The following is a 13,287-nucleotide window of genomic DNA, read 5'->3' as shown; positions in this document are numbered from 1 at the left end:
GTGGGGGGAGGTCCTTTCATGCAGGACAATACCAAGCATACTGTAGCCGCTGTACAGTTCTGTGCTTGGTGAGCTGAAAGAAGGCTGCAGTGCTACTGTGAGTTCCAGTGCCGATCCTTGAGGGTCCCGGGTGTCAGACCCCCACCGGTCAGATACTGATGGCCTATCCAGAATAAAGTGCCATTGGGATAGTAACTTACTAGGGGAAAAGCAGTCCCTTTTTTTTTTCTACTCCTGTAAGCTGTATTTTTTTCTGTAGATTGCTGAAAAGATAACAACAATTTGATTGTCGTTCAAGTGGATGGACTACTTCTATAGTTCCCTGGTCCACTTGATTATTTTGTCCCAGTGAAAGAAAAATATTCCATTCTGGCTTCATCCAAGCAGGAACCATTGAGATGAAAACAGCAATGTACGCCCTATTTGTGTGTTGTAGAAATGGTTTCTCTCATTTATTTTACAGTATCACGCCATCCACTTACAGATTGAATTACAGGCAGAACTGTTAACATTTATACTTTCTCTCCATTGCTTTTGTCAATTTTGTGCAGCAAACTCTGCAATGAGCAACGATAAATGGCTATTAAAATCTGCGTCATCCCTGAGACTGCTCCTTTTAACTAAGCAATTAGTTCAATTAGCAGACTGAATCGGCATGCGAGAGGATTCATCACAATCCAGGGGATATTGATGCTTTTCCAGTATGATGTATCGGCTAATTTGCTTCTTAAGAAAAAAAAATTAAAAGCGACAGCTGCATGGTCTTCTCATCACATCCCCATGCATCTGCTCCAAGCACTATTAAAATGGATCATGCTATTAATTAACATTTCCTCTTTAATGTTGTTGAATCTTAAACATTGATTAAAAACCCACAGGGAAGATCTCAGAACAGTAGGGAATAAGAAGAAACACCATTGGTGTTCAACCTTAAAGAAGACCTTTCATGGGATTTTTTTGTTTTGAAGCAAGTACCTTTGTACGTAGTCCGCCTTCTGCAGATGCTATGGCTTTTTTTCCCCCATCTTAAATAGTCCCCTCCGTTGTGCCGCCATGTAAGCGAGTTTAGTACTCGCTGTACTCGCTTACTTAGCCTGTTCTCATGAGATTTACCAAATCTCTTGAGAACAGCTAGTCTTCTCCCTGGCTGTGGAGTGGTCCGCTGTAATTAGACAGCATTACAACCAGAGAAAAAGACGCCCACTGAGGAGAGCTGAGGTCTCCTCACTAAAGCTATGGTACTAATTAACATTTCAGGAGCCAGAACACACAGGGGGGCATAGCGGCACAACGGAGGAGAAATAGTTGGGATAAAAAAGCAATAGCATGTACAGCAGGTTGACTACTTACGAAGGTATGGTACTTAAAAAAATTAAAAGTAAATCCCACGAAAGGTCCCCTTTAAAGAGTCTCTGTGAGCAGGATCAACTCTATTAAACCTGGTAGGGCTGATCATGCTAATTAGAACCTCAGTCCACCCGGAAGTGGATGAGTACAGCTGCCAGCAAGATGAAAAGTCAAGTATTCTCCGAAAAAGTCCCGGAAGAGACTCCACTGCCACCAATGACTGAGTACATATTAGCCACAGCACGTTATTAAAATCTTGTATTCCTTAGGGAATGCATGATTTATTTATTTTTTATAAAACTTAGACACCAATGACTCAATATAACCTATTAACACTGGACCACCAATGACAGTGCAGCAGGCACCATTAGACAGGGACTTGTTAATCAAAGGGGATGGGGTAGTGTAATGAACACTAGGGGCGTAGCTGTGGACAGGGTCAGCAGAGGGAGGGGGGTTTAATGATCACTGTGTGGTACTGCTAGAAGCCCAGAGTAGACACGATCACCATAAGCTATATACAGAAACAAGGCTCTGTATGAGTCTACCATGGGAAATGTGACATTTCTGTACTAGCATTTTAGATAAATAATTGTCCATTACACACTTCACATTTTTTTCTGTATTTCTCTAGAACCAATGCGAACACCGAAAACCTTGAAGATTGCAGAAATTCAGTCCAGACGAATAGCTGTTGATTGGGAGTCTCTGGGCTATAATATTACCCGCTGTCATACCTTTAATGTCACCATTTGCTATCACTACTACAAAGGACATGGAATGAACAAAGCTGATTGCTTGGACATGGATCCTAAAGCCCCTCAACATGTGGTTGACCATCTTCCACCATATACCAATGTTAGCTTAAAAATGATCTTAACTAATCCAGAGGGTCGCAAGGAAAGTGAAGAGACCATTATCCAAACAGACGAAGATGGTAAGTATATAATTATAATATACGCTGATAAATTACCATGTTTATTCTATTTTTATTTTTTTCATATAAAAGCCTGAATTTAGGTGTCAACGTGATTAAGTTCACGCAGAGTTAGAAATACTTCATTTACAACGCAGACCTATTCTAAAAAGTCAAATGTCAGGCTAATGTGCTAGAATATGTGATGGTTGAGGTTGTGCTTTATTTTCTGAGACCTCAGCTCCTAAGTAGATTCACGCATTAAAATAAGTTGTCACATTATGTTCTCTTTGATAGCCGCTCCACAGTCAGACAAGCTTTGACTCTATTTTGGAGGAGCCCAAATGAATGTGCTTAAAGTTATCTTGAGCACCGTGTGCACAATGAAGACTTGAGGAATTCTTATAGTACTCAATTACCGGTAATTGGGAGTCACAACAAGGAAATATAAGAAAATGTGGAAGATGTGGTAGATGGTAGATTGTGCTTGTTGTTGTGCATTATGTGTTGCTCTCTGAAAATTGGCAATAGTGTCCCATCAAGACAGAAGAGCCCATGGCGGGATAAATCTAGTCAACATATGACACGCACAGCCTGTCAACGTGCATCGTCCCCTACTGCTCTACACTCTCATGTCAAACAGTGAAAGGACAAGGCAATGCCTTTCTGCTCTTTACCCGAACATTCAGCTGACAGCTCATCTGTCTGAAGGAAAATATGTTGTCACATGTCCTCAGTGGTTCAGGAATTCTTTCGTCCCTTCTGTCGTCTTTCTCATTTCCAAGACGTAATGCATGGAAGACAAACTTCAGATATAACAACCTTTTAACCAAATTGGAAGCCATGTCTCTGTGTAGTAATTTAAAGGCTAATGCAATTGAGAACCATTTTTTTTGATGCCCTGATTTTTGCCTAGATTTTCAATATTGAGGTGGTCTGTTTGTCGTTTCTTGTTTTAATTAAAATAATTGCCCAGTTTAGTGACCTTTCCGATGCCATAACCAGTCATGCATGCTCCATACAATCATACATGACTTTATACTGTCCCCAGCTGTCTTAGTGTAGGCCAGGTGCCCTGGTATTGGCTGCAGAAAACCTTACATATGCGCTTCCACAGGCTGTTACTGGCTACCAGTACTTCTGCACAGGCACTAAATGGAAAGTAAATGTGTCTGGCCCATGCGTAATTACAGACAGCAGAATCCCTGTACCAGCACATGCGTCAGATGTCGTATGTCCTTTTGCTGCTCGGCTCTGGAACAGTTGGAAGGAGCGGTCAACAGCAACAAGTCACATAGCCACCTCTATCTTGCAGCCCATGGACATGGAGAATGCCCAATTAGTATGTTTACTCAGCCAATACTGAGGCAGCCGGGACCTTCCCCGTGACACCTGGGGGACAGTACCAAGCCAATGATATCTGCATGGCTCATACATGATTGTTTACAGCATTTTGAGGAATGTCATTGTGAATTGGCCAACCTCTTTAAATGTGCTCAGTTGCCTGGTTCTCACTGTGTAACAGGCATGATAATGTATACCTTAATATAGTAGACTTCTGGACGATGCATACCAAGAATGCAGACCGTTCTTAAAATGTCATAAAACAAGCCTTAGTCAGTTTCTTGTTACTTTAATCAAAAGAAGAAACCTGAAGTTCCTTTTGGAGCCAGCTGAATGGGAATAAGCAGGCTACATTTAAGAATTGCTTATCATATGAAGCATTTTGACTTCTGTAGTAGTTGCTGAGGATCACTGTACTTGATGTGTAAGTGCAGTCTCTAAGTGCTCTCAGCAAATAGTAGTATGTCCAATCTCTTCAAAGTAAGGATTGCTGACTCTCAATACAGCATAGAAATTGTAGCTCCTCAGGTTTCTGCGCCCCCTTGGGTTCTGCATCAACATTTTGAAGTACCCTTATCAGATCTCTGTGCACTTTCCATGTATCTCCTGACAACTTGGCTTTGTTTCTGATTTCCTAGTGGGTTATTGAATTGCTCTCTTTTGATTGCATTCCCTGAGCGCCCAAAATAAAAGCGGTGAATATGCACAAAGTATAAGATGTCATGTATAAATGACTCATTCTAACAGTAGTATAGTTATCAGAAAAAGAATAAAAAATTGTACATTTGTTTTTGTTTTTTTTCTTTTCTTTCTCCAGTACCTGGACTTGTCCCGTTCAGTTCTTTGAAGGGCACACCATTTGAAGACAAGATCTTCTTGAATTGGAAGGAACCAACAGAGCCAAATGGCATTATCACTCAATATGAGGTACCACTGCATACATCTGCCGAAATATTGTCTTAAAATAATAGCTGTAATTAATCATGTCAGGTTATACAGATTGTGGTTTGCAAGCACCTAGCAGCTTGAGGTTAGTGGACCATCTTGAAGGGCACAGTAGTGATGAGGATAGTGAAGCCAATGGACAGATGCAGAACCGTCTGTGCAACTAATAAGTTACAAGAGCGATCGTTAGGACTTTGCATTACAGCTTGTAAAGCCTTTATAAGGCCACTGTATAGAGAAAATATTTGGGTGTGAAATCAATGTTTTACCAAATTTTTCTTTATTTTCACAGGTGAAATACAACAGTATACGGTCATTTGACCCTGCAGTTCCTGTGGCAGGTCCACCTCAGACTGTGACCAAACTTTGGAATAGCACACACCATGTATTCTCTCAGCTGCACCCAGGCACTACCTACCAGTTTCTTATAAGGGCTAGTACAGTAAAGGGATTTGGGCCGGCAATAGCCATTAATGTTACCACCAACATATCAGGTAATACGAACCGTAATCAAATTAAGAAATACACTGTACTGAGCACTGATAAAAATGCTTACTATTTTATGTTAGTTGAATCATCTGACCCAATTGGTTTCTTACCACCTAATGTAAGAAATGTAAGGCTCTGAGGGCATTTGCATCAAGCATTTCATTTATAAGGGCTGCCATGATGTAGTGCCATATCCAAGCTACAATAGATCCCCCACGGATCCCACTAATTATTATAGGGTCTATCGCTTTGAGTGAAAGAATAGAGCCGAATGCAGCATTATTCTTTCCATGAAATCTGCTGTGGTCTGGGACACCGCCTCTAATTTACCAATTCGGAATAGGGAACGGTTTATCTAAAAGAGAATCATGGAAGAATTTGTCTGGAATATAGTTTTTAAATCCACTGAACTGCTGTACCTACCTTGTCTCAAAGCTCCTTTCTGTGTAGTCTTACATATGTTGTGATCATGACTGCAGAGTGAATCCAAAGTCTTGTGTTCTGTGGGAACACTATGACAAAGCAGATCAATCTAATTTCCTCTCTGAGGGTCCATTCACACATCCGTGTGTGTTTTGCGGATCCGCAAAACACTGACAGCAGCAATGTACGTTCCGCACATTGCCGGCACTAATAGAATATGCCTATTCTTGTCCGCTATTGCTGACAAGAATAGGACATGTTCTATTGTTTTCAGGATTGGAATTGCAGACCCGGAAGTGAGGGTCCGCAATTCCGGATCGGGGCCGCACGTCGTGCGGCCCCATAGAAATGAATGGGTCCGCAATTCCGTTCCGCAAAATGCGGAATGGAATTGCGGATGTGTGAATGGAGCCTAATTTTGAAGTGAAGAGTTGGATGTTTGGTTGTACTAAGGAAACTCACCCATTTAACGCTTTGTCATGTTTTCATTTTTTTCCTGTGCTTATATATAATTTTTTTGCTTTTCGCTGATGAATTGAACATTTGTCCCTTGATTTTTAACAGTTCTGATTTTTCCACAGCTCCTACGTTACCCGATTATGAAGGTATTGATGCATCTCTCAATGAAACCGCTACCACCATCACTGTTCTGCTTAAGCCAGCCCAGGCAAAAGGTGCTCCAATCAGGTATGTCGCAGTGCGCGGTTTATGGAAGCTCTCATTTTTCCTGTATAAAATCTACAGGTCTGTTAGGTTGTCAGGTTTGGAGCAAAATCCCTGTATGAACACCTGCCTATATTTAAACCACCAGACTGCATATTTGTGCCCCAAGTGCCTCAGCACTTTCCTTCCCCTATTCCCTGCATTATTTCGTCTGGGCAGGATGTTTACATGAAACACTTCCTTTCTGCATACTTTGCTCTGTAAGATTTCCAAGGGCTTGCCCCTCCTAATTAATATGGAGAGGGGTGGTGTAGGGGTGTGATTACTGCAGAGTAAACAGTGGTGCAAGTTGAGCAAGTCCTCTTAAAGCTTACTGAACAAAGCATGCTGGGTTTGGTTAGCAAACCCTAGAGGAAGCTGATAAAAACAGAAGTCCTGAATGTAAACATCCTGCCAGATGCAGTGATGCCAAGAACGGGTGAATGAAAGCACTGATATGAAATACTGGTATATGATGTAAAAATAAATGCAGATAAAAACATCATTATGGAACTAGAAGAGCCACTTTAAGCATGTAACTTGTTAGTTTACTATGTGTTTATGTGAATATAGTATACGTTCAGTTATCTATTCAGTACAGTCCATTTACTTGCAGTGTTCATCTTCCTTATATAGCTTACCAGTTTCCTCTGTGGCTGCTATTTTTGACAGATTTCTACTGGATGAAGGGCTCTCCCTCTCTCTCTCTGCTAAAAGTTGGTGGCTAAATAGAAGGCTCATTACTGAAATCTGTAATGGTAGACGTGACAAGGTTTCCTGGAACTTTACAAGTCTGTGCTGTCTCTGTCAATTATGGGACTCGTTTTAATCCTCTGTGGTTTGAAGAAGCTGAGCTACATCGATTTATTAAATTTTGATGCCTCCGGCTTGAAGCTGCATGTAGCAGAGTTAGACTTGTGCTTCATACATAGACAGAAGGTGCTGCTTTGTTGTGTGCGTTTGTGGGCTTCACTAGTCATATCTGGTTCCGTTCTATTACTTTCAGTGCTGGGGATTGGTGCAACTGTCATGCTAGTTTTAGGGATCTCAGCACATTTTTTATAAAGGCACTCGACTTATCCTATACAAGTCGACTTCCTTATATAGCTTACCAGACAGCGCCAGTAAAATTGCTGAAATGACTTAGTGGAAGTAATGGGGGAAACACAGTCAAAAATGGCAGTCGTGCGGGCTTTAATTATATTTATTGGGCTTTGTTTTCTCAACTGCTTGTCTAAGGAAAGTGCATATTGTCGGAGTTAATACTTGGTAATAAGCGGCACTCTGTGAGTAATGACTTATTTTCCATGAAGAATGGAAAGCGTAGGTTGCTGTATTCTCAGCTGAAAGGGGGCCCTGTGCTTTTCACTTACTCCCGACAGAATAGTGCGGCCATTTCTGTGTAGAATTGCTTGTCTACCTAAGCGCACACTCCATGTAGGGATGAGGTCATGCATGTCCTGTCTCATTCTTTTCACCTAGGCTTTGCGTGCAAACTACTGTTGTACACAGTTCAGCGAAATGGGAGCCTTTTGATGTTCTGCAAGCATTCAGTTGTCAGATGAAATAGATGTCTTAGTGCATACAATTTATATTACTTTATAGAATTTCACCTTTTGTTTATTCTGTTACATTTTAACAAATTCAGTGTCGAACTAAATACATGGCGTGGTCTAAAAGTTGTGGTGTTTGTAGAGTAGTTGACAAAGCAGGTTATCTCCATACAGTACCATCTGCTGTAAACTTTTTCCAAGGATCCCGTCTTCGGCAGCGGTAGAGATGCAAGGCAGTCTATTTCAGTACAGTGGACAGATTTCTGTCCATCTGTGCTTGAATTACAAGATGTCAGTTAGAGTTTGGATCTGTATAGCTCTAAGCCAAGATAGCGAGGAAGCTGCAGCAAGGTCAGGAGGTGGGGATGCCTTTCAGCTCTTTCTGTCTCTAATAGTATGACAACTGCAAATTGGAGCCCTAAGCAGAGCCCACAGCCAGTCATTATGGTCATCTTTTGGTTTGAGCCTCTCCATAATATTTCAAAGAGAAATGCTAACGAAAATGTGTGTAAAAAGTCTTGAGCTAGGAGCTTAATCTGTAAATGCCAGGTTGTGAGATGCCTTGAATGCTAAGCATTCTCTAAATGATGATTTGTTTTATTGAATATTTACAGTGTGTTAAGCACACTAGATTGCCTATTATTGCAAGGATATTGACTGGAAGTGTATGGTTGAAGGGATACTTCCATTTAAAAAAAAATCACATACAAAATTGCTGTATGCCAGACCAAATAGGGGAATTATAGGTGAGGTCACGGTGTGAGCATTAGGTGGGCCAAGGGAAATACAGTTCTGGTTACTCACGGTAATGTCGTCCCTGGGCAGGCTCGCATAAGTGATGAGGAGAACGGCACAGGAATCCTCTGGGGCACACTCTGGTGTAAGGGACACAGGCCAGATGGTGGTTTGAGGTGCCCTTGATGGTCTGTATTAATGTGCCTATGGCAAGATCCCTTGTAGTCGTGACGCCAGTACCTTTTGTGGTGGTACAACCATTTACTGTAGTGTTAACTGAGGAATTGGAGACTGAGACAAGGATGGTGCAATCTAACTTAGAACTTTTACTGAACGTTGCTCCTGGTAACAGTAACATCCAAGGAATAAACAGTCTTTGGTACATCCATGTATGAAATACATTACCCTACCCCCGTATACTTGAGACTGTAAGTCCTCAGAAGAAACAGGCTCATAGTCCTATATATATGGGAAAGCTACTGCTTCAGACTAGGCTTTTGAAGTATAAAGTCTTTGGCTGTTGAAAACTCTTGCCTAATCCTAACCTGACTATAAGGTGGTTTGCAGAGTCCTTGAACCTCTATTTTCCAGTGTTTTCTGACAGATAGCCTATCTGTCCTCAGGGTTTAAACTGTAAGGTGTGGATGCCAGAAGCTGTGTCCTACACCTGCTTGCAAAGGTGCCTGGGAACCCCTTAAGTATGGCCGTCTGCTATCCTTTGACTTGAAATACATATAATAATCCCCTTGAATACTTGCTTTAGTAGCTGGACACTGGTCACCCCGGAAGAGTGAGCTGTAGAATTGGACTTCTCACCTCTGGGTGGAATCTTGTGGCTTTAACCCTGGGCTGTGGAGCCAAAAGGGAGAGAGCAGAGAGGCAGGAGGCCTCCCTCCAGCAAGCAGCTACTTCATGGCTGCTCTCTGACTAAACTAGTCTAAACCTGCCTAAACTGGGCCTGAGCTAAGCTATATATACACTGTAACACTGCCCCATCTTGTGGAGAAACTAGTGTAGTGCACCCTAACTAGGCCTGTGTTAAGGATCTTACATGCAGAATCACATAGTGACATGGGAGAATATGACATGAGATAGAATACAGCATACAGGAATGATACAGTCCTGATAAAGTTTAAGACCACTTGAAAAATGGCAAAAAAATCATATTTAGCATGGCTGGATCTTAACAAGGTTCCAAGTAGAGCTTCAACATGCAACAAGAAGAAATGGGAGTGAGACAAAACATTTTTTGAGCATTCAATTTAATGAAAACAATGAATAAACTGAAACAGGCTGTTTTTCAGCTGATCAAAAGTTTAGGACCACACCTAAAAAAAAAACTAATCCCCCCAAAACAGAAATCCGACTTCCAAACATGAACTCAGTAATGAGTAGCTTCGCCGTTATTGTTTATCACTTCCAAAATTTGTTTCGGCATGCTTGATGCAAGCGTTTCCAAAAGGTGAGTGGGAACATTTCTCCAAGTGGTGAAGACGGCCGCACGAAGGCCATCTACTGTCTGGAACTGTTGTCCATTTTTGGAAACTTCCGTTGCCATCCATCTCCAAAGGTTCTCAATTGGATTTAGATAAGGGAACACGCAGGATGGGCCAAAAGAGTGATGTTGTTCTCCTGGAAGAAGTCCCTTGTCCTGCGTCATTGTGTACTGTAGCATTGACCTGTTGAAAAACCCAGTCGTTACCACACAGACGAGGGCCCTCAGTCATGAGGAATGCTCTCTGCAACATCTGGACATAGCCAGCGGCCTTTTGACGCCCCTGCACTTCCTGAAGCTCCATTGTTCCACTGAAGGAAAAAGCACCCCAGACCATTATGGCGCCCCCTCCACTGTGGCGCGTAGAAAACATCTCAGGTGGGATCTGCTTGTCATGCCAGTAACGTTGGAAACAATCAGGACCATAAAGGTTAAATTTTTTCTCATTCGAGAATAAAACTTTCTTCCACCTTTGAATGTCCCATGTTTGGTGCTCTCTTGCAAAGTCCAAACGAGCAGTTCTATTCAAGGAGACTAGGTCTTTGAAGACTTTTTTTTGTTTTTGAAGCCCTTTAATCTCAGATGCCGTCTGATGGTTATGGGGCTGCAGTCAGCACCAGTAAGGGCCTTAATTTGGGTCGAGGATCGTCCAGTGTCTTGACGGACAGCCAATTGGATCCTCCGGCTCAGTGCTGATGAAATTTTTTTGGGTCTTCCACTTGACTTTTTTGTTCCATAACCCTTAGGATCATTTAAGAAATTCCAAATGACTGTCTTACTGCGTCCCACCATGGCGCGCTGTGAAAGACCCTGCTTATGTAGTTCAACAACCTGACCACATTCAAAAAGGGAGAGTGTTTTTGCTGTTGCCATCACAACGTGTGACTACCTGACAGAAAATGACAATGAATCCACATCTTTGCACAGATTTGGCCTTTTTAAAGGCATGTGGTCCTAAACTTTTGATCAGCTGAAAAACAGCCTGTTTTAGTTTAATCGTTATTTTCAATTAATTAAATGCTCCAAAAAATTTTTTTTCATTTCTTCTTGTTGTATGTTGAAGCTTTACTTGGAACCTTGTTAAGATCCAACAATGTAAAATATGATTTTTTGCCATTTTTCAAGTGGTCTTAAACTTTTGATCCGGACTGTACATGATGATAAAACATAATAAAACAAGTTTGCGGTGCCCACAATCACGTAGTGGGACACTGCAGAATTAACAACCTACACTATATGTGAATTGTCAGTAATTTTTTGTCCTTCTAAAAAACAAGGGGGGTATTCTGGGTATTATTTCTAATTCCTGTTCTTCCTCATGACAAACAGTCTCTAAACTTTTGCTCATTCATCAGTTCCTTGGCTGCTCAATTAACATTCCTATGAAAGCTTTTTCTCAATACTTGGCCCAAAAATGGTGTGGTCAAAATGGGCCCTTACACGGATCGAGACCCATTCAACTTGAATTGGTCCGTGATCCGTCCGCACCGCAAAAAATTTGAGTAAGTTCTATTTTTTTGTGGTGTGGAGGCGCGGACAGAAACACCACGGAAAGCACGGCGTAGTGCTTCCGTGGGGTTCCGATCCGTGCTTCCGTTCCGCATCTCCGTGATTGCTGACCCATTCAAGTCAATGTGTCCGCATCCGTGATGCGGAGTGCACACTCGCGTATGCGGGCCACAATACGACCGTGTGAACAAGCCCTAACTGAGAGAAAAATAAATAAAATACCCCTTTCTGATTGAAGTGTCCATTTGACACATTTTTTATTTAGAGTATACAGCCATATAAAAAAAATCACTGTATATGCTGCATTTTAGGCAACCATTGTGTGATGTTTGTCAGTAGAGCTCTCTAGTCTTGAGGATAGAGCATAAAAGGGCTCTTGTGATGGTGGAAAATGTGTAACATGTCCAGCTTGCTCATATGAGATTTTAGTGTGAACTTGTCCTTACAGTTTGGTGACGTGTCCCCAGAAGGCACATCATTGCTGGGTGATATGCTGCTTGGGGACACGTCACCACTTAGGCCAGTGATTGACCACAGTGTCGGACGTGACCCCTTCTGTACGTTTACAGACCTGGGACTAGAAGATAGCTGTAAGGAGCCAGGGAGCTGGAATGGAAAGGCAGAGGGTGAATGTGTTGGAAACCCCTTTTAAATCACTGGAGCTTTTCAGTGTGGAATCTGCCTGCAAATTGAACATACTGTGGATTTTTAAAAGAAAAAGAAATCTGTAGTATGTTCATTGCTGCACACCGAAGTATCCCTGAGCTTGTGAATGCCCTGGTCACATGCCTTGGCAGCAAAATGGTAGCAGCTGGATCTGCATCGAAATACTGACAGGATCCTCAAGATGTGAATGTGATCTCGTTGAGTAACTACATAAAAATCAAAAAAACCTTGAAGGATAACTGAGCCAGATCTTTCATGTTGGGCATGTTTGCTGTATACTTTTCAGCATGCTCGCAGTTGTGAACAAATAGAGGCAGATATTTAATAGATTATAACGGTTGATAATTACCTTTTGGATAGTAGGCTTAGTTTTGTTTAGGGCTTGTTTAATTGAATCTCCAGGAAATGAGAATGAGTCACAGTGGCTTTATTAAAGGAGGCTTATGGGATTTTGGTTGCTAGCATTGTTTCACATTAGAGACATTCCACCTTTTCAAAAAGTTTCACAGTTGAAATAATAGAAATTCAAGGTTGTGTAACTTTAATGTCTTGCTTTTACTGTCTTTTCTGTAGTTTCAAGCTATTTTACACCCCCCCCCCCATGCATGCACATAGATGCTTTCAGTACTAATTAGTGATTCCGTCTATTTTTGAACAGAGAGCAGTGTACATCCTCTAGCTGACTATTATCAGACAAAAATTTGGCTATGTTTGAAATTTTCATTCAAAGAAAGATCATTTGTGGAGGAAAGATCTCTTTCACAGAAGGTTGCCAAAAATATATTTTGTCTATCACCTAGTTTCAAAGAACGTGTATTGGCAGTTTGAACAGTGGCCAATATGGACTATAATGTGGATGGCCGTGTCTGCCAAACCATGGTTCACTGCTGTTCAGTCTTCAAACTACCTCTTTCTAATGTGTATGGAAACCTTAACTGTACCCTGTCCGATGGTGTCAGGACGTAGCACATTTCTGATTGTACCTAAATAGCCAATAAACCCTTGTCATTTAAAGGGTTTCTACCACTTCGTTTTCACATAATTAGCTTTCAGACACTAGCGATCCGCTAGTGTCTGCTCTACCAAACAATCCTAAAATAATAGCTTTTTGTGCAGCTGTTTCGCTAAAAAACAAACTTATATTGATATGCTAATGAGCCTCT

At 41.6% G+C, this 13,287-nt stretch overlaps 1 protein-coding gene across 4 annotated transcripts in view; it reads left to right on the top strand.

Moving 5' to 3' along the window:
• The window catches only part of PTPRK (protein tyrosine phosphatase receptor type K), a 395,839-nt gene that overhangs the window by 262,321 nt on the left and 120,231 nt on the right, over nt 1-13,287 (top strand). For all 4 annotated transcript variants that reach the window (XM_040429122.1, XM_040429120.1, XM_040429123.1 and 1 more), the window contains exons 8-11: nt 1,982-2,284; nt 4,425-4,534; nt 4,845-5,046; nt 6,046-6,151. In XM_040429122.1, coding sequence (XP_040285056.1) covers nt 1,982-2,284; nt 4,425-4,534; nt 4,845-5,046; nt 6,046-6,151 — 721 coding nt within the window. The remainder of the gene's footprint in view (nt 1-1,981; nt 2,285-4,424; nt 4,535-4,844; nt 5,047-6,045; nt 6,152-13,287) is intronic.

This window comes from Bufo bufo, chromosome 4 (genome assembly GCF_905171765.1).
Source record: "Bufo bufo chromosome 4, aBufBuf1.1, whole genome shotgun sequence".
In the NCBI taxonomy this organism is placed as follows: Eukaryota; Metazoa; Chordata; class Amphibia; order Anura; family Bufonidae; genus Bufo; species Bufo bufo.
Note: the sequence above shows the minus strand (reverse complement) of the source record. Positions and strands in the feature narration are given on the sequence as shown.